The sequence below is a fragment of the Tachypleus tridentatus genome, chromosome 7 (genome assembly GCF_004210375.1).
Source record: "Tachypleus tridentatus isolate NWPU-2018 chromosome 7, ASM421037v1, whole genome shotgun sequence".
Lineage (NCBI taxonomy): Eukaryota > Metazoa > Arthropoda > Merostomata > Xiphosura > Limulidae > Tachypleus > Tachypleus tridentatus.
Window position 1 is genome coordinate 190,922,014 of NC_134831.1, and position 23,168 is coordinate 190,945,181.

Genomic DNA, 23,168 nt, shown 5'->3' on the forward strand with positions numbered 1-23,168 from the left:
GTATACCCCATTGATGGCAAAAGAGCATGAAAACAGTTTAGAAGAAAGGTAATATTTGCTGTGGTCCACTTCAACAAATTATTGAGGGTAGTCTGAAACTGCCACTCAATAAACCTCAAGTTCGACAAATGACACAAGATGTGGAAGTCGTAGAAATCATTTGCAAGAGTAGATGGAAGCTGAACAGTGATAGCATTAATCTTGATACTGAAAAATGTGACATTCAAGACATAGCCCTGAAGGACTCCAAGTTCTTGTGTAAAAGAATGTAAAATTGTCAAACCCAAAAAGACTTGGAATCACATGTCCAGTAAAAAATTTTTTGAAAGAAAATGGATAAATAGATACATAACCCACAGGAGTGGAGGTCACACAAAATGCTGTACCTCCACATGGCATAGTAAGCCTTCTCAAGGTGAAAGAAAATAGATGTTCCCTCTTAAGGAAAGATTCCCTGATCGGCATTTAATATTGAATCAGGTGGTCCATGGTGGGGTGCTTCCAATGGAACTCACATTGGGTGGGTGAGAAGAGAAGGTTGTTTGATTCAAGAAACCAAACAATACAAGTATTAATCATCCTCTCTAAGACCTTACAGAGACAGCTAATCAAAGCACATGGAATTGGACGATAGAAGGAATCTTGGGATATTTCCTCGACTTAAAGAAAGGAAGGACAATAGACTGCTCTAAAGTATCAGAAAAAAACATTTGCAACAGAAGGAAGAGAGATTGTGCAGCATCTTATAGTGAACATTATCAGGTCTGACCAATGTACTGCCAGACCAATAAAGAGCAAACTCTAGTTCCACCAGTGTAAAGAAGTGATTATAGTTACGGAGATGATTGCTTTGCCTCATACTTGATTGCCAAGAAGTAAGAAGAAGAAACAAGTGCTAGATACACCATGAGTATCAGCAATGTTCTGGAAATCAGTAATTTTTTAGTCATTAGAAAGCATAATGGAAGAGGAATGGGAAGTATACTTGCCACTGACCTTCCAAATCTTGTCCCATATGATTTTGGTACTGGTGGTAGAATTGAGTGGAAGAAATGCAAAAGGTATCTCAGGCCTGTTCATGAGCCTTCTGGCAGGCAACATTCCAATATGAACACAGATACTGTTAAAGACATGTCCAGGATTTAGGAACAGATTGATCAGTTGCCTGGATGATACTGACAGTCACTGCTACCTCATTAGTCAGTTACAGATAACAGGATCAAGTTGCAAGAGAGTGGTGAAAAAGGGTTAGTTGTCTCTGTCCAACTTCCACAGGCAAGCGAGTTGGGTAACATCAACCTTGTCAATGTCTGTCAAAATTATCACTGTCCCATGGGTCAAACTTCCAAGAAAAGTGAATGGAAGGGGGTTAATTCATGAAGCATATCTCTTGGATCATAACCTTTCTCTCTTCAATACTGATTCTTATACTATTTTTCCTGCAACTAATCAGTCTTTTACTGCCACTGATCTTACTATATGCTTCCTTTCACTTTTCTTGGAGGTTTGACAGTGACCACCCTAGAGAGGATTCTGTCCATTAATCCTCCCAGGATTAAAAAGGGAGATGGCAACTGTTCACTGAGAGCACTCAAGTTTTGATTCATCTTAAGCCTCTCCAGGAAACAGATAGTGCCACCCTCCATGTACTTGTTCATCATATATCTTGTCATTTTGGTATAATGCAAACTACTGAAAGGTGGCAGTATCGGCAGCTTTCAGAAATGTTTCCTGTAAGGAAAGACACACTGGATAATAGGAATCAAAGCCTTAATGTCATCCAGATTAGAAAGGAAACCTCAACAGCTCCACTGTATCAAAGTGACCACTTTTAAGTGCAGAAGAGCTGGGTTGAGAACCCTTTGGTTTCTGAACACTTCATTTTATTTATTTTATTTTTTAAATCAGAAAGAGGTGTCTTGACCTCCATGGATTCTGTTCTGGGTTGAGTGGGCAGGTCTCTGTCAGTAGATGTAGATTCAAGTGATTGAGAGCATGAATGAATAATCATTCTACATCTCACAGCCAAAGAAGGTGGATCTAAGCTGATGTCAGAAGCCAAGGCTGAAGGAAGTGGACCCAAGCAGTCACTGGTAGGAACAGTTTATCCATGAAGGGCAAAGATTTCTCACATAGTTTGAAAACAACTCTGTTGGAGGCACTGAAAGATCTATCTGCACTCCCACAGTAGCAGTGAAATGTAATGCAGCAGCACATGTCTAATATGGAGTTGGGGAAAATAACTCCCAAGCCTTGGGCTAAGAAATGTTGATAGTTTTCACACTAACTCTCTCCACCATCCATCTAGGCAAGAACAAATGCAAGAGAAGTGAGAGCCACTAGAATTAACACAACAAGGGTTCAGTTTGCCCTTGTAAGAATCACGGTATCTGCCACCTCAACGAGCACACATTATAGAACCACGATATGATGCTTTCAAGTGACCAAACTACCAACAATGGAAACATCCGAGAGAGTTAGGAATATATAACCATACCTTACAGTTTAGATTACCCTCCAAAACAGTAATGATGTGGTGATGTAAATGTTCTTATGAGTGGTGATATCTCACTGCAGAAGTTCCTTGGTTAAAGAAACCAATGAAGATCTCCAACTCAGGGATGTTCTTCAAATCCCTCTCAACAACAATTCCTTGTGAGGAAATCAGAGTACTATAGGGAGTTACTTCATTAGGTATATTCACAATAGCCTTTGAATTCAAGAGGAATTCACTGTGTTTTGGGGTAGATGTTTGCACCAATATGTCCCCAGAACACAGCTTCTTGACTAACTTGGGAGAGCCAACAAGCCCCCTATAATCCCTTCTGAATGAAGAAAACAGGGGGAGACATTTATCCTAAAAGATTTGACTAACAAATAATATAGTATGAAAAAGTGATGTACAGGTGTAGGAGGAAGTAGAGACTGCTGTTCAGAGTCTAAGTCATGGCTGTTTAACATTTATCCGTTTTTCTTAGTTTGGATTTAGAGGATATATAATGAAAGAAGAATTCAGTGTCCACTGATCCAACCCACTATGGAGTCCTACTAGGGAACACACTATAATGCCAAACAAGGACACTGCAGCAAAGCCAGAGTTTTATGAACACTATACACAAACACCAGCATCAGACATAAATGTCCACAACACCCTTTAAGAATGCCCAGTACTGGTACTCAGTTGACCTTAACCCAACACAACCAGATGAATGACACTTGAGTGGCCATCCCAAGACCATCCATCTACAGGAATTCAAGGCCATAGTTGTGTGTCAGGGTTGGAACCCACAACCATCAGGATCCCATTCTCTCCTTCACAAGTCATCCCATACATTCAGATCAGAGGAGGTAAACTGAAAAGCTAGAACCTTCTTTGGGTAGAACCCTCCCCAAATACAGACATCCACAATGAGGGGGTTCCAAAAAAAACAGAACACCTTGAGCTGCAAGGAACGCAAGGTGATGGACATGTGAATTGCTTACTGTAAATCCAGAGAAGGTTGAGACCCTCTTAAACAAATAGACAATTGCAGGAGCAGATGAGTGTGGTCTCTGGAGTGTGAATGGTGAGAAGCAACTAGCAGCCAAGTCATCCACAAAAAGAAGAGCAAAAATTTCTAGAGTGATGTCACATTAGAATTAATTTGAGCAAAAGACTTAAGAGTCAAGGTTAGTCTGAACAGTAGGACCTGACCTGGAAGATTTGCTCAGAACCATAACATTTGACAAAGTGAACACTGGGGTAAGAAATCTGAATTGTATATTTCAAGAAAATGAAGTTTCTAGTATCCCAAATGTAGGAAAAGAAGTCAAAGTAGAACTTATCCCTACAAACAGGAAAGAAATAAACATATTGGTTATGTACTAAAGAAAAAAATTCTTACATCCTACACTGAGGAAAATTATGATGAAAGAGCACATAATTAATAACTAGAAGAAAAAATTCTGATAGAACAAGTAATGATTTGTAACAAGCTATCTAAACATTCCCAGCTAACAAAGTAGTTATAAATATCAAATGGACAAACCATCTAATTTTATCTAGTCCACAAAGTATGCAATAACAACAAACATGCAAACCAATGAAAATTACCGATAAAACACTCAATATCTAACTCACCATTCATACAAATTAACTTAGAAAACACATAATTAAGTCCTACACTGAAGAAAATTAAGATAATGTATATAGTTCGTGATGACAAAAAAAATGTACTCAAACAGAACAATGTATCAAATGTTACTACCAGTAATAATACACAACTCAAGCAATCTAAACATATCTAGTAAAAGCACTTATCAATAATGTACTATCACCCACAAAATTTACCTAGTCTTCAAAGTACATGATATTAACACAGGTGCAAATAGTTAAATTTACCTTAAAAAAAAAAAAAAGTAATTTATATCAAACTTACAATTCTCTAAAGTAACTTAAGACAAATATCTATCTTACTAAAGTCTAAGCTCTGATGAAGTAATTAATTCTCCCATGCGTAAGTCAGAGCAAAACCATAAAAAAAACAAATGAGACATGCCTACCATGGGTAAATCAACCAGGTGTGAAGTGTACATGTTTAAAAACTTACCACCTGGGAGAACTGGAAGCACAATTCTCCACCAAAGTGAATGACACAATGGCATGGCAATTGGTGGATGGTGCAAACTCCTAAAGAAGTGTGGAATATCACAGATCAAAATAAGAAAGTACTGGGGGGGGGGGGGAAAGAGTCCAAATTGTCTTATCACTGACTATGTATTCTTCCTCAGAAACACAGTAAAAAAAAAAGGAAAGTGACAACCAAACTTATGAATCTATTTCTACGTGGATTAAGTTCTATACCTCCTCTACAGATAAAGTCAAACCCAACTCCTGGGAAGAAGTAATAGTCTAATTTTCGATTGTAACAGGAAATTCATTGTCAATACACTGATTGCCAACCAATACTAAAAATCTCTGGTTATTCAGTAACAAAAAATAAATGCAAAAAACAATTGTTGAAACTTATGAATGCACACACAATAAAATATAACTTAAAAAACAAATTGGAATGACAAGAAGCATGTTCTTGAATGGTAGTCATATGGAAAAAAAACATGTTTAAACAATGCTGTGCCAATCAAGAAAGTGAAGATTGAGTAAGTTAGCATAGGAAACTGGTTACACCAGTACAGGTAGGATGACAGTATTGGTCAAAAGTATTCAAATGATATATACCTTCAAAACTGATCAGTGATAACATGTACACAAACAAACAAACGAAATGTGCTAAAAGAATTTTTTTTCACATAGTTGCCTTGGTAACTAAGGGAAAACACAGAGGAACATGATAAAAATTGCGTAAAATTTGACGTTTTATAATATTCAAATGTCTTCTGCAGATTAACCTCAATACCCTAAACTTTTATCCAAAGTTTAATAATTCAAAACAATTAGTCAATTGGAAATCTGGACTGAAAAACAAAAAAAACAAAACAAAACAAACAACCTATATCTACAACTACTTTATCTTCATGATATATATTTTTGGCAATTCAATTTTATCTTACAGACCATGTATTCAGTAAATGATGTAGATTATGTAGCTGGCACTATGCACATCACTTTTTTTCTTAGTAAATTCTTTGAATAATTACAATATATAAACTTCTAGCATTATTGATAAATATTGTTCAGTTACTTATTTGAAAATAGGTTACGTGTGACGTGCAAGACAATCAAACATCATACCCAATACCAAACGTTTACTGCTTATCGTTGATAAATATTCAAAACAACAACAAAAGATCTTACTCCTAAAATGCCAAACTTGTCAGTGGCAACCCAACACATCAGCCAATCAACTTCATACTTGTGATTCATCAAAACTATAGCATGCTCTGTGCTAAACCTTTTCTCTGTCTCCTCATCAGCAAAGTAGATAGAACAACTAGATCGGGACCACCATTCAGTGATAGCTACTACTTCTGAAACATACATATATATATGTAAATTTAAACAGAGAGAAAGAAAATTAACTCTTAAACAATGAAGCAAGATAAAATGAAAAGGAATGACTGCATTAAAAACATTCAAATCTGTGATAAATGGTATTTAAATAAATAAAACAATTCCAACAAAAAAACGAAACTAAAGATATTGCATAAATTAACCCTTCCATTAGTGTTTGGTTAGAATCTACCCAGCTCATATAAATGAAAGTAAAGTAATTATACTGTGCTTTTTGATAATGTACATATACCATTATAAAATTTTGCAGGTTATTAATAAACATTAGGTTTTCATACACAAAATAAAGATTTTTAAATTAAGTATTAATATTTTTTAATTAAAGATGTTCTCAAATATTTTTCAGAATAATAAGGAGTATCCAACATACAAATTTTAGAATTAAAATACTTCTATGCAATAGAACATTCACGTTTCACATGTGAAATACTTAAAGCTTTTTCTAACCACTATTAAAATAATTTTCTGGAGGTTATATTTTATCTATTATTTTCACTACTATCTCTGTATAGGTTGGTTGAATTTGACCAACTTTGTTATCTCCATTAAAAAAATTGGAAATGAAACAAATTATGTTTTCTTTCTAGAAAGTAGAGTTAATACAGCTTATAATATAAAAGACAAATGTTTAGTCTAAATAACAGATTTCATAACATTATAAATTTACATATATTTATTACACTGACATTTTAAATCAGTGATTCTCAACCTGTGTGCTACAGTGTTTTTGAAACACATTCAACTTTCTTGGGATTTTACAAGCAAGTCAAACACATCAGTAAATAAAAGCTACTACAGAGATACTCTGAAACCTTCCAAAACATTTGATGGTTTTCATTGAACTAGAGCACTGAGAAGTTCATACTTAAATTTCATTCTCAACCTCAACAGTTGGACTTAGTTTAATTGTGGCGCAACGAGCACTTCGTATGTCATAAATGATACATCAAACAATCAAACTGCTTTTATAAAACAATGCACTTGTCCCTAGCAAACTGAAGAGACACTTGGAAAACAAAACATTCAGCTGTGAAGGATAAACCACAAGAATACTTCGAGAATCTTGAGCCTAAGCAACATGAACAATCAAGGAAACTTGTGAACTACATGAAGTTGCCGGAAAAAGGATTGATTGCAAGTTATAAGGTTGCTCAATTGTTGGCAAAATGCAAGAAAGCGCATATAGAGGCTGAATCAGTCATTGTGCCAACGTTAGCAATCATCGTTGAAACTATGCTTGGAACAGATGACGCCAAAAAGGTCAAGAAAGTTCCACTGTCCAATGACAATTTCGTGCAGAATTGTGGACTTGTCGTCGAATTTGAAGAATCAAGTTTGCTAAAAAAAACTTTGAAGTGCCTGAAGGTGAATTGTCTCTGCTATGGTCTCTTCAAGTTTGAGCTTTTCCCACTAACATCAGCAGATTCATCAAGTTCTGGCTTTTGTTCGATTCATAAAAGATGGAAAAAATCGTAAATGAATACTTATTTTGCAAAGATTTAAAAAGTACAGCAAAAAACCAAGACATTTTTGAGTTGGTGAATGAAAACATTTTGCTCTTCAAATTACATTGGAATAACTGTGTCAGCATTTGCACTGATGGCTGTCCTTCAATACAAGGAAAAAAGAAGGGATTCATCACTCTGGTGCACCAACAAAATCCAAAAATTAGGATTGTTCACTGCATGATTCACAGAGGTGCTCGCCTCCAAATATTTGCCGAATGATTTGCAGTCTGTTATGAATCAAGTTATTCAAGTGGTGAATTTCATCAAATCTCGACCACTTCAATCTTGACTTTTCTCTCTTCTCTGTGAGGCGATGGATTTAGACTACAAAAAGCTACTGTATCACACTGAAATTCAATGGCTTTCGAAAGGAAAGGTGTTAAAAGCATCTTGTCCAACTAAAAACTGAAGTAATTTCTTTTTTGGAGGTTGAGGAAGCAGGTTTTGAATTTTCACGATGAGATCTGGTGGCTGAAGGTTCAATTTCTCTCCGACTTGTTTCATAAATTAAATTCTCTGAACATAAGTCTCCAAGGACCATCTGAAAACATTATTACTGCAACATCCAAAGTGAAGGCCTTCGATGAAAAGTTGACGCTGTGAAAGAATAAGATCTCGAAAGGAGTCCTTGATTGTTTTCCTTCTGTTAACAAATGTCCGTCAAAGAAGAAAATTGTCACTCAAATTTTGAACACATTAAGTGACATACAGTCCACATTAAAACATTACTTCCCATCACTTGGTGTCAACAAATATAACGGTGACCTATCCATTCGGAATCAACGAGACAACAAATCTTACAAATGAGGAGGAAGAACAGCTCATTGCTTCACAAAAAAAGAGCTTGGATGAGTTTTGGATCTCTATTAAAAATTCATATCCTGCAATCAGTTCAAAAGCAGTTGAAGTTCTGCTTTCATTTACATCCTCGTGGTTTGGCAAAATTGGAATTTCAGCACCTTACAGTCAATGATGAAATGCAAGCTTGTTTGTCTACATTGGAGCTTTACTTCAATTTGATTTGCTCTCGGAAGCAGGCACAAGCGTCACATTGAAAACGTATGTAAAAATGAAAAAGTTTTGATTTTTCTGCTATACCACAAAATTGTTAAAAAGCCTTAGAATAACACTTGTGGCCAAAGCAAACAATATTAATGTCATCTGCACATTGACAATACTATCACTTGCTTTGGCTGTGATTTTCATTCTAAGGCTTTTTAAGTTAACTCTTCTGTGTTACATGTATCTAAATATGATGCACAATGACATTATTATTGCTTGCTTTGGCTGAGAATTTTGTTCTAAGGCTTTTAACTCTTGTCGTATAATGTGTACCTAAAAAAACCATTAAGGCTTTTCAGGTGTGCCACAAAAATTTTCAGATTGTCATAGCGTGCTGCAAGTCAGAAAAGGTCGAGAACCACCGTTTTAAATAGTGCTTGTCTAACATCACAGTATTTAAGAATATAAAACTGGCCTTTAGATAGTGACCTATTTTAGTGGACTAGTATTTTGTAAAATACAGTCAGATTTCAGTTTTAATACTATGTGGAAAACACACAAGGTTGTCTTATGCAACACCCAATCTCAACACAGCTCACTGCCATTAAGAAAACTGATTAGTTGACTAGTAGCTAGTGTAAATTTGGAAGTAAGTGCATGTGACCAGGCAGTATGCAACAGAGCGAGTTCCCAATAAAAAATTATGAAAGGGCACAGAGAAAAGAAAAGAGAAATTAAGCCACTCAACTGTTTTACAGATGAGTCAGAGCATGAAGAATAGCTACGAGGATAGTTAAAAACCTTAAGAAAAGGCAATTGTCAAATCAGTTAAATAATGAGACAAATATAATAGGCATGGTCCACATACCAACCTATACAATTATTTCTAGCAGGTAACATAACTGAGCTTCCAGGAACACTGAGATAGGGCAAGTTTGATAAGATGAGATCTGAAGAAATCTACAACCTTTCAATGAAAGCTCAGAATATACAATACACACCAGTTGATGAATATAACCTATCAAAGTGAACTATAAATAGTGATATGAACCCCCAGAACCCTTCAATGCCAACAACAGTGTACTGAAGAGCCTGAACCAAGAATAAGAGACAATCTGAATTTAAACATTCCTAAAAATGAAAACTGACAAAAAAGGGAAAAAAGGACCTATCAAGACACAACAGAACATAAGTGGAATGGTAATAAAGTCCAGTGAACAGGATTCTTATAAGAAGATTCATCCCAAATGCAACATCCTCTGTAGAAAGGGGCCTCCCCCCTACACCCAGGCAATGTGAATGCCAGAAGTGGCAGGTTAGGACACGAAGAGACTCCACAGAGACATGAGTGCAAGAACTCTTGTTTGAAATTCAGATCTTTTTTTTTAAATACTTAATCAAAATTTAAAATAAAATGATAAACTCAAGGTCAATAATGCAGGTCAAACAAAAATCATTCAAAGCATAGCTTTAACTAGTTATATAACATAAAAGACCCACAGCAAGCACATAACATTGTTGTTATAATATACTGCCTTTGAAAAAAGGGAGGAATAGAAAGTAAAATCAGGGAGCTTATACACAAATCTGGTAGAAGGGGTTCATTGACATAGATGAAAAGAATCATACAATTTAAACTGCTACAGTGGGTTATAAAGTCTAGACCAAGCAAAGTAAGATTCATACCAATATTTGGATGGGCAATGAAGAGAAACTTTTATCAGGATACACGTAATATTTAAGAGTGAGTAAGTGCATTTCAAAACTTATCCGATAGTAAATTAGAGATGACTGAAATAATTGCATTATTGAACACGAAAATAGCAGATTAATGTGCCGAGCTTTAGAGGGCACTCAGTAGTGAAAAGTTACAGCTACATATGCCATATTAAAGCACCATTCAGGTATCAGTTTCTAACAAATAAGTCTTTTTCTGCTTGCAGTGAGAAATATTTTGATCATAATATTACATACTGGAGGACTCTCACAGAAAGCACACTGAAAAGGTTGTTTGTAAAGGAAAACACAGAAGGATAAGAACCTGAATTTCAATTTAAAAACTTAAATCAGAAGAGATGTTTAAAAAATACAAACCTTCAGGAGCATAAAAAAACGTATATAGACTTTTCAGGAATACTTTGTCATGCTAGACGTAAAAGTGAAATACTAAGCACGATCCTAGACTTGAATGAATGAGCAAATAGCTGCAACTGCCTTGTTAAGTTTAAAATCTTCTATTGAGTGGCTGATGGATTATGAAATACAAATATAAAAATATTTACCAAAATAGAAATTTGCTGAAGACTGGAAATTATTAAATAAAAATATTTTAAAAAGATTTTAGATTTCTATAATTATTGACTACATTATCATTTTTTTAAAGAATTTTCTAACCTGAAAATTGAATTTACAAATATTCAGAACCTTTCAGATCTTAAATGACATGTACAAATTCTGCTTAATGTACCAATTTCTTCAACATCATGTATTCACACACCAGTAAACCGAAGTACAAAATATACTAGCAGCTAATATAATTAGTAATTGTAATAGTTATTGAAATTTTTGTGTACTTACGAGCCCAACAAGAATAAATTAGATAGTAGTTGACTCTTCTGTACAGGTGTTTACTAAATGGACGTATGCCACAATACACGCACAACTGTATGCTGTTCAGGATAACTCCACTTAACACAAAACACAGACATATCAAAAGTCTGCATATAAATAAACTCTTCACATAGTCTATCATCTTGAGGGGAGAAACAGATACTGCAAGGTAAAATGTTTCACATAAATGAATGTCCTCCATTTTGGCTGTTTACATGTTAATGTCCAAAATTAAGAATGGTGAGCTTCAAATATTTCCCTAGATTGTTACAGATTCAGTGAAATAATAAACCACCACAACATTTAAATATAAATATTACTCTCATCAATAAGAAAGCACTCTTAATTCCACAAGGACCTAGCAGACAGACAAAGAATTATTCATTCTTTCAACAACAACAAAGATAATGATGTAAAAATATACTGAATTTAACCAATATTAAAAATCAATGCTATAGTTTTATACCTCTTGAAAGCATTAGCAATATCTAAATGATCTACAACTCGCATCTATCTATTTTTAGTCTGTACTCAAATGATAGATGAGGTTACATTAATAAAATGTTCATAGAATAACTCAGCATTATCTTGAATCAACACCAAACTGAGTTTTTTTGTTTTTTTAAATGATGTTATATTTGTCTGTTCAAGAATAACCAATGAACAGACATTTGCTTATCTAGTCTTAGTCAACTTGACACATTTTTATATTCTTTGGTTATTTTTTGACAGTCATTAAAATTTTTTAAAATGTTTATTATACAAGTAATATTCCAAGGTTGTGGGAATGAATGTAATTATTTTGTACAATTTAGATTACATGAAAATAATCCAGATAAAAAAGATTTCACTTGAAAAATGAAGTCCTAGTATTTTAGCAAGTGAAAGATTAGTATAAACCAGCAGTTAACATTTTTAGTCAAAAATGTATTTCAGAATTACTTCTCTATATTGTAGAACTATTATCTCATATGCAAAAAACCATGAACAAATTGTCATCCATATACATTTCTACACATATTACACCAGCCTATTCTGTAATCATCATAATGCAATACACCCTCCTTGTGCAATGACCTCACATGATACAGGCCCATAACTGAATGAGGCAAATAAAACAGAAGGTGGTATAGAGGTTAATATCTATCTGAAACACATTTTTATGTTAGGAAAACATTAACTTCAGAAAGTTTACCTATTTCCCTGCACTATTAAGAGCTGGAATCCCACACTAGAAAGGTAGAGGGGCCCCAAAGTGCGACTTCCACAAAACCAGATATCACTTAGTGAAGTAACACCCAGTGAGTGAATACATGCTTCTCAAGAAGAAACTCTTCACCCACGTTTTGTGCTGAGAAAATAGAGACAAAAAGATATCATGTAAATCACTACGAGGGTGGAATGTTATGATATGTAATATGGCTAGGGCTTTTGAAGAGAACAGACCTGACCTGCACCTCTAGGCAAATCCAAGTTCCTTCCAACAAGACACACCCACTGGGAACTGCATGGAAAATGCTGCAACAGGGTGTTCATTTTTACATTTCCAGGTAACACCTTAGTCCTACATCTCAAACAAGTGGTGGGACCAACTGGTTTCTTAATAGAGAAAGTGTTACTCACAGAAGTAGTTTGGGACTGAGGAAGTAAAGATTATCTCATCCTCCAATAGGAGAACTTTGAGAGGAGGAACATATGTGTAGGAACGAGTACCAGTGGTCGTGTATGCGAAGATAAGTAGCATCAAGTACATTTATCTGGAATTATGTACCCACTGAGAGACAGTGCAAAAAGTTACTACAACTAAAGACAGGTGTAAGGGTGGAATACACCTGATACAGTTTTTGTTTGTTTTTTTGTAAAAGATGTAGAAATGTCCATATCAATTATATATGTATACCACTAAAGCAGTCCAGCTGAAAAACTCATTTCAAGTAAGAATTTCTTGCAAAGTCATGTCAACCACTCTAGAAGAATTCAGTGACACCAAACACTCTGTACGTAGTGTATTATTCCATGTTTGTTTTTATTACTTTCACTTTCCTCATGTTATTGAGGTTTTCCTTCCTTGTTTATTTTTCCTGAACATGTATGAAAACTAATTCACAAATGGTACTGTTACAAGATGTATGAGAGATAATGAGATCACACAAGGTCAGCATTTGAGTTGGAAATGAAATATAACAAAAGTTGCTATGCTAAATAAAGCCTCTGGGTAAAATGAACAGTTACCAGAGAGTGGCAAAAATAAGAAGCATCTGAAGCTACTTAATGATGTAAATAATATGAAATAAATGTGTTAAATGTAATTCACATACATGACTGGAAAATCTCCATTGACTGGCACTTAAACAGGCAATAATGTGATGAGAAGTGTCACAAAAAAGTATCTGGTCTGACTCACAAAGTATGTGTTACACACAAGTTGAGAAACCCAACCAGTTAAAATGGAAGAGGATAAAGTCCAAAGAAGAAGAGATGTGTCTTAGTAAGAACAAACAATGGTGGTTTAAATGAAAAGGGACAATTTAAACAAAATAAAAGACTGCCCTCTAACAACACAAAAAACAACTGACTCTGGAATAATGGTAACATTTTGTTGGAAAAAATCAGCAGTGAACATGTTATACAGTGGTCCCCTTACAGTTTTATAAGATACTTCTAGTACTTTGTCATGGAATGAAATCTGAAATTTATAACAGACCAAGCATTAGCTTTACTAAGAGAGTTAAAGGAATAACCATAAATACAAAATATTAGCTCTATCAACAGATAAAGCACCAAGAGAAAAAGTTCCAATCAGGTCAATGGAAAAAAAGAAAAAAGGTACAATTTGGGTAAAATAATGTAGCACTCAATACAGAAAGGTGATTGAACAAAGCATACAGAAACTGAAAAAAACATTTGAACACAAAAGTGCTGAAAGAACTAGTTAGTAAATCACAGGTATTTCTGCACACAAAGGTTGTGTTACTCTCCTACTGGTGGATAACTATGGCATTATGACTATTATATCACAGGCTTGTGCAAGGCACAGATATGTGTACAAGTAGGAGTTTGTTCAAGGCTTGTGTAGGAAATTCTACAGCAGTTATGTGGGAGGTAATAGTTCTTAGAAGAAAAGCTTTGAGTTTTGATAGGGTCTGAAACTATTGTTTTTAGAAATGCAACTTACTGCACTTTATCACTATTTTAAGTCACCAGATTACTCAACAATAAATTACTAATATTAAAGTAATAAGTTTGAATGTGAAAATGAAACTGCATGATGCTGATACAAGTATTGTATACAAGATGAAAAATTTTATTTTTAGGATAACATGCATAATATGTGCATGTATTTGCAATTTTATGACTGTAAATTATTATAATTACAATGAAAACAGATAGTAGAGCATTAAACACTACTGAAACTCACAGAGAATAGTTATAATCTAAGCAGAGAAATGTCATGTTATTCATTAGTGCATTAAATTTATAATACAAGATTGTAAAAAGGCCCTTAACTATGGTATGTATCTCTTAATAAATTGAGGAAGTGTAAACATAGGACAAACACAATATATTGTCACTTTGTTCCAGAACTACTGTTTGTTGGAATATGCATTATTAGAACAAGATTTAAGCAAACATGCTAAAACTGTTCAGATAGTTCAATAGGAAAATTTTATAGATTTATACCCCAGCAAATACTAAATGGGAATTATGTATAAAATCAGAGATTTCTAAAGTACAAAGTATCTCAGTACTTCAAGTTCATACATATGTACATGACATCTGCTTTCAAAGACATGTAAATGAAAAGTAAGATTCATAAAATACCAACTTTGCATCTGCCACATAAGCCAGCACAGTACCTTTTAATATCGAGTCTAGGGCAGTCAACAGAACGTAGGCCATTCTGGCAACTGGTAATTTAGGATTATTTCAAGACCTCAGCACAACTTAATAATCATGACATTAAAGCAAGAAAATACAACAGTTGTAGTACCACTCCATATTATATGTTAGCATTTTCCACAAGTCTAATGTTATGAAGAAATTAATGTAATTATAGGAAATGTAAACAGCTTAACATGTAATGATAAATATTCTTCAGTGTTAGAATTTATTTTACAAATAATATTTCTAATAGTATTTGGACAAGAATTATAAAACATACAAGTTCTGGTTAAAATCACATGCAAAAGTTGTAATAGTTTTGAAAACTAAATTCATAATTAAACTTTTTAGATTTTTAGTATTATTTATGTTTTAATTTCTCTACTTTGGCATTATTCCCATACATAGTATTGCATTATCATTTTCTCTATTTCCCACTACCATTTATTGTTATTTTATTCTTATCTTTATAAAACTCAGTTAACATTTCTTGTAACTTTTATCATATTTATGTCTTTTACTACTGTTCACACCTCTTTCACACAAACTAAACTTGATACAAAAAACTCTACTTTGTCTAGTTTTGAAAACTAAAAATAATCAACATTTTGTTTATGTCAAGTCAACATCTGTATATTTCATTATACTCATAAACAATAACCATTATTCTCCTGAAGAACAGCAAACTATTAAAAACACTCGAGTTTTGGGGTCTCATCTAAAGATGATTATAGAATGCAATTACTGAAATTAGAAGCATAAATAAAATAATTTTTATGTCCACTGATCAATACAGAGGTCCTCGAGCATAAAATTCAGCATTTCTACACCTGTAAGATGACTTTCGTGTAACTTGGAAAACACACAAGCCAATCATACTTAAGATTATTCTTGTGAGCTACGTTTTTAATAGTGTAATATAAATATAAGCTAAAAAGAGCTTTATGTTTTAATTATAATGTTGACATTAGGTTTAATAAAATAGATCTAGAATGCCTGCTTAACTTATTGAGTGCAAATTCATCACATAGGGTCTGCTACTAACAGTTGAATACATGTGTGATGTATACAGTGTATGTGTTACAAAAATTCCATGCTCATTTAGGATACCTGCAGCCAATGGAGTAACAGTTCTGAGTATATGGCAATTTTCTAACATCTGAAGATAGATTATATATAAAAGATGGTTATGAAAGTGCAATGTTATTTCAGTATAGGGTGAATCAGTGTGTGTTAACTGCAGAGATGCAAACTCTTTCAAGAGTGTAATGATTGTAGACAGAGCCCTTTATCATTTGCAGCTACTATTATTATTTATTACTGCTATAGATTGCTCATTTATGACCGAGTTTTGTGTATTTAATAACTAAATTTTAAAAAAGTTTTGAAATTATGCCTTTTATTTAGTTCAGAGTAATAAACATACTAGTAAAACAACTTTGAACATGCACAAACAGTAAGCAGAAAAACCCTTTGTGTAAGGACTAGTTTATATCATGTTTATGACACTTATTGTAATAGTTTTTCAGCTGTTACAGCCTTTGCTTTCATGAGAAAGTCTCTGGATGGTTGGGAGTTACAACAACATTGTCCATTTGACTGCATACACATCTTGTGTGTTACAATACTGCTCAAAACTGAGGTGATCAAGTTTGGTCTGAACTTGCTTTTGTTTTAGTCACTAAACTAAATATCCTTTCATTGTCAGCATTAAAATGGAAGATTGTAAGAATTCCAAGCATAACCCTACACAGAATGTCATACTTCTGGTTGCCATTTCCTTAACTGTAGACAGCTAAACCCAAAACTTGTCAACATTCAACTGAAGGACAGTTTCTGAGAAAGCATCAATTTGATAGTTCAAATATTACCCTTCCAACTTGTCAATAGTGTCGTACTCATGTGTATTGACAAGGACAGGATACCTGTCTGTGAAGAAATGTAGAGAAGAGGAATCTTTGCAGACTTTCAGTTTCGGATCAGCAACCTCTGCGTAAATCAGAAGTTAATCATTTAGAGGGATATGTTTCATCATGTAATTTGTAGCTGCAATATAGTATTTCTTGACACTGGTGTAGAAGCTAATCAGGTCCAGGTCCTTTTTCTATTTAACAATGTATTCCTTGGCAGCATTTCCAATAGAAACTGCCTCATCAGATTTGTGTAAGGATTCATTGTTGTAGTCAACTTCAGTGATGTTGCCTTCAAGATATTCTGGCTTGATATATCTGACAAGTATATTTTTAACTTGTGTGATCAGAGTACTATGCATAATGTGTATGCAAGGTTCTTCTCTTTGCAATATCAAATTGCCTTGCTCAAATAGAAAAACTGCAGACTGAAGAAAAAACAAAATAAGAAGTTCATTTTGTTGTCCAAGAAAACTGTTAACTTATCTAACTTGCTCTGTGCATAAATTTTCTTGGTTACTTCCTTGCTAGCTTTCATTTTCTCCTCTTTTTTCATTGATTGTCTCTTCTTCAATTCAAGGTCAGACTGCTTAAACATATATTAGGTTATATCAAATGTTTCTTTGTCTGCTTCTGAAGACTGTTGTCTTGTGTCCCTGTGTGGCTGGGAGGGTGTCCTGATTGTCAAAGTCTTGCTGCCTGACTGAGCTGCACGTTTAGATCCTTTTGAATTTAGTTTTTCCTCTTCACAGTGAAAATGCTTCTGCAATGGCTTCCACATGTCCAATATTCTGTTGAGGCACACCCCAAGTGATAGCCATCTTGTGTTAACAAGTTGTAGAATTTTTCTTGTTTCTTTGTCATAGAATCTTTGAAACTTTTTAAAATGTTTTCTGCTAGAACTTTTGTCCAGAAAATAGCAGATATCTATCAATATATCAGAAACTGGGCAGGGCAATTCTTTGGAAGCTTTCTGGGCAGCAATATTCACGAGGTGACAGGCACAGCCCATGAAGTAAATGCGAGGCTGTCATCTTGAGATGTGTCCTATCACACCTTTACCTATACCAGGCATAACAGAGGCATTGTCTGAAGAAAACCTAAGACAGTTTCCCATGGAATTTTCCTCTTTGTCAGTTTGTGGTCCAAAAGCTTGAAAATATTCTTTCCTGTTGAAGCTTCTTTCCATTCCACCATTGTCAAAAGAGAACAAACAATTTTTCCAAAAAAAGGGTCAAGACATCGTACAACCACTGGATACAGTTTTAAGTCATCCATGTCTGTGGATCCGTCTGTAGCTAAACTGTAAACACTGTTAGTAAGTATGCCTGAAATCATTTTGTCATCTTCACAACCCAACATCTATACAATGGCTGTAGTTTTGGTTCTAGCACAGCCATATTTTTTCACTATATCAGAGTCTGGGAACATTTTTCTGAATAGATGTCCTGCATGATCGACTACAGCTAGGGGTAAATTATGAGCAATGACGAATTGCGTGAACATCACTTCTGCATTTACGGTTTCATATTCTGAATTCTTACTCATAAATGTTGTTATCTGCATCGTTTTTGTCTTCGCCTCAGCCTTTTGTTGGAGAGATGCTGATTTTGTATGTGTGGAACAATTGTTTATCCCGCCATGCACCACATAAAAAAATAAAAAAAAAATTGATGTGACAAACTGTACAAAATGTATGACTCTCACCAACTTTTGATGCAATGACTGGATATTTTGCACTATACTCTTTCCTAAATTTTTGATTCACAGTTTTAGTCCTTTTAGAAGATTTGCCAGAAACAAGACAATCCAGTGAATGAAGCCTCTTTTTCCATCTTGTGAATGATCGCACTGGTGTTTCTATGCTGCTTCAAAAACAAGAAATACCCATCTACACGAACGCTGAGCGGATGACAAGCATTGATGACAAAACTATGGATTCCCCCACGTAACCAGTGTGGAGAAGCACCGCACTCAAACTCTTGGTAGACATTGGAGATACAAATATTTTTTATTATTTCAAACACAAATATGATTATTACAAGTAGCCATTTGGACCATGTCTTATTTATTATCAAAGCTTATTTGTATCTCACTAGAAATTTTCTTTTCACCCCCTTTCAAGCCCTGGGGGAACAATTTATTACTTTACTGTCTAGGCCTATATAATATATAATAATTTGGGAGTTGCAACAAGTCGTAACATTTGTCTGTATGAGCGTATAGTCAGTGTATACACCAAAATCATAATGGTTGGCATCTCTGCAATTGTCCAAGTTGCTTTGTTCAAGCAAGTTGATTTATTTTACATCAGTAAACATCATTTATAAAGAAGGTTTACAGCAAATTTACTCCATTAAACTGTGTTCTAGTTCGAAGAAATGTCAAAGGAGAAAAGTAACTTATTGTTACGTGAATATAACATAAAAGAACCCACCAATGAAAGAACTAAGCTACTACACTAATTTATTCATAAATTTTATGTATTTGACTTATTCAAGAAATAAAAAGTACACCTTCAACAAACACAAGTTGCACTTTAGTAGAAATAGGGGTTCAAACATCACATAATATTAATATATGTAAACTGGCGCATGTTTAACAGTTCATTGAAATACTGATTTCCATACATCAGTTCCCCATTAGTACAGCAGTAAGTCTACGTATTTACAACATTAAAATCAGGGGTTCAATTCCTCTCAGTGGGCTCAGCACATAAACTCGATGTGGCTTTGCTATAAGAAAAACACTTGATACATCAACATTTTTAATATTCTTTAATTTAAACGTAATACAATCAACCAATAGAACCCCATGATCTAAGAAAACAATAAGGTCACTATTTGTACAAAAACTATCTTTTATGGATTTAATTATAATATATCTACTGAACCTGTTTGTTTACATCAGTTTCTTAACAAGTTTCTGCAAAGGAGCATGTAGCAACCCTCCACCAACAATGGTGCAACACAACGTTTATCGTCTCAAGTGCCCTCTCTTGTGTGCAGCCTGTAATCACTTCAAGATTGGGCAGTACATACAAAACCTATAGGTATATATCAGAAATGCATTTTAAATGTATGAAAAAACATTAACTTCCAACATATCTTACTTTCACCTCATAAATAGCAAGTTCACATTGAGTTGATGGAGAAGAGTTATTAAATGGAAGACAACAACACCTATGTGGTAAAATGCATTACTTTGGAGCCAGGTATACTCCACACCCACACGAAAATTTTGTCACAATAAGAGCAGAAATAATGGAGGGACCTTCCTAGCTTAAACCTGACTATCAACATATCCACTATGGGACATTAGGTAGGTGGATAGCAGAGTGGGGATGCATCTTTAGTCTATCACCATGTACATCACTGGAAATGTATCATCAAGTTTGCAAGAGGAGGTGGATAGATGATCTCACATGTGTGAAAATAAGGAAAGCCAGGCACAGATTGGCAAGAGAGCATCAGACCATAAACAGAAGACCAATCTCAACCAACACCAGGTGAACCATGATAGTGATATCTGTTTCACAGTAGGAAGAGGATACTCTGCCTTTCACCTCTCACATGGGAATTGGTTGAGAAGATGAGCCTATGTACGAAGTATCTGCATCATGTGTGCAAATCTAAGAGCTATCCCAACATCCACTGAGAACTGACATTAAGGGAACAGTAGGAAGTCGAACAGCAAAGTGGGAATACATCTCCAACCCATCACTAGGCAACACAATGTATCATCTATGTCAAGAAAACCCACTTGTAGAGAAATAAATATATAAAAACCGCTTGTTTGGGTTGAGAAAATATTTTATGATGAGGAGCGAACAACGTTTCGACCTTCTTTGGTCATCGTCAGGTTTACAAAGAAAGAAAGAGGTAACTGACCAGAAGTTGACCACATGTTTGAAAGGGGTTGTGTAACTGCGTGTCATAATATAGAGGGCAGTGTTAGATGTTTGAATATACAACTTTATATTATTTATTTTATTATTTTTAATACAGGTATAAAGGTGTTCCTTTGTATTGGTTGAACAAGCTGGAAAATCTAATTCGTAAGGATAATAATACAAGGGTCACAAGGACAGGAAGGATACCAAAAAATGGGAATGAGAACCTGGAAAGAATTGGTGCATGTCACATAATAGTGGAGATCCCTAACCAAGCACAGAAAGCAATCAGTATCAAATGGTCATAAAAATATGATATGGAAGAAAGCAAGATGTGACTGCTTGTCTTAGACAGGAAAGAACAGTTGAGAAAAAATGACAACATGGGAACAGTAAAATAAGGTACAGTCAATTATATTCAACAGACCACATCCAAGAGAAGAAAAAAAAAGTCATGAAATAGAGGCTGACAATAACTTAAGTGGAAGAAGGGTAAGGACTGGATGTCTATATCAAGGTTCCAATCTGAGAGAGAGAGGCAGGGAAAGGGAGACGAGCAAGACAGAAACAAAAGTGAAAACAGTGGCAAATGGAAGTTACATGAGCTGAAACGCTCTTCAACAGTTTTAAAAACACTAAAAACTAAAGACTAATGCACTTACATCATATCAGAGCCATAAATAAAGGATGCAATAGTAATCCTACCTTAAAAATAGTGTTCATAAGGCCACTATATGAATATACAGTAACCATGCATGCTACATGACAAACTCGCACATCACCCATTTATTAGATAAAATCATAAGCTAACATTCAGTAGTACAGTACTTAAAAATATATGCCATTAACTTTTTATTTTCAGCCTCATACCTTGTACACAAATCAGGTGCAGAAGAGCACTAGGATTTCTCCATGAATGAAATTTTTTCAAGGGTATTGGATAAGGGTATTGTTGCAAGTTCAACAAATGATCAATTCTACCATCACTTTAATCCTCTTGCAACAGGCTCAGTATAACATACAAGTTTCTCTACACATTTGCACTTTAAGTGCATGCATTATAGCTTTTCATACAGCACAGTATTCTTCATAAAATTTGGTACACTTTCAGTTAAGATTAAGTTTTTTTATACTGAAAACCAATTTTTTTAATGACATTTGTACTGAAGATTTGTTTGTGAAAATATCAAGTCTGTTTTGTTACTAATGCGAGGGCAAAGTGAGTGTGATTAAAAAACTATTCTTCATCCCAAAAATCAAATATTTGCATAATCTCTATACCTCCTAAATACATTTCAAATTGTTATAACCAAAGAAAAGTCAAAACAAAAATAAATTAAAAAAACAAAAAACACACTACATTAATTAAAAAGGTCCCAAGGTACAAGCTATAATATGGAAGATAAAATGCACCCACATTTTGGAGGTTACTGGAGAAGTAGAGCCTGCACTGTCGTGGAAATACACTATATCAGTCTTCACCTCCATTAGCTAGTCTCACATAAAAGGAAGAAAATAAAGGAACAGCAACAGAAATAACAGATACAGAAATATAAATTAGAAGAGTGAGATGTGGGTGCTTTGCTCACAGTGTCCCACATATATATCACCCTTCACTGCCTGCAGACAGTTGTGGGATGGTGACTGCTCTCAAAAGTAAAGAATAAGAAAAAATTAATTGAAAAATACAAATAAAAGTTTAAAAAAAATAAGGTTCTACTATTTGGGGGTAAGCAAGTTAAATAAACTTACCTCTTGAGGTCAGCATTCCAGCCTCCATTATGGTAGAAAGGTACTAATTTGTAGCCCAGTAAACAAATTATGCTAGTATGAATAATCCCATCCAGTTATGTAAATTAACTAGTATAACTCCCAGCCACCACTGATTAAGTCTATTGTAACTATCATGCCCTAAACAAGCATTTCTATGCAGTAAGGTGTACATCTATATAAAGTAGTGACAAGCTTTAGAAGATACTTTAGAAATTTTTACTAAAATTTTCTTTAACTTCTTTATATTTATTTAATACATTCTTATACTTGTTACAGAATAGTTTAATAATTTTATTTAAAGATTCTTTATTAAATCCATTAACTATTAATTTATGTATCAGTATTTCAACAATACTGATAAAATATTGTAATATATTACAAATTTTACAGTATCTAAATAATTGCAAAGTTATAATGCTTATAATTGAAATGTATAGTACATTGCTATTAAGAGTGCAAGTCATAAATTGGAAAAGCAAAATATTTTCTTTTATCAAAAATATTCACATCAGTATCCTATCAATCATTTTAATTTCTAAATCTAAACAATGTATTTCTGTATTAAATATTGAAGTATTTTC

The 23,168-nt window shown here is 34.2% G+C and overlaps 1 protein-coding gene across 20 annotated transcripts in view; it reads right to left on the reverse strand.

The window, feature by feature from the left end:
- The window catches only part of LOC143257548 (1-acyl-sn-glycerol-3-phosphate acyltransferase gamma-like), a 54,362-nt gene that overhangs the window by 26,474 nt on the left and 4,720 nt on the right, over positions 1 to 23,168 (reverse strand). For 8 of the 20 annotated variants that reach the window (XM_076516372.1, XM_076516367.1, XM_076516374.1 and 5 more), the window contains 2 exons: positions 11,098 to 11,292; positions 5,795 to 5,967 (listed from right to left, as the gene is read on the reverse strand). In XM_076516372.1, the coding sequence (XP_076372487.1) occupies positions 5,795 to 5,967; positions 11,098 to 11,272 (348 nt within the window). In that variant the 5' untranslated portion in view covers positions 11,273 to 11,292. Of the gene's footprint in view, positions 1 to 5,794; positions 5,968 to 11,097; positions 11,293 to 12,325; positions 12,482 to 19,815; positions 19,969 to 22,231; positions 22,306 to 23,168 lie in introns of those variants that run through there. The other 12 variants (XM_076516370.1, XM_076516385.1, XM_076516386.1 and 9 more) reach the window with 8 other exon arrangements.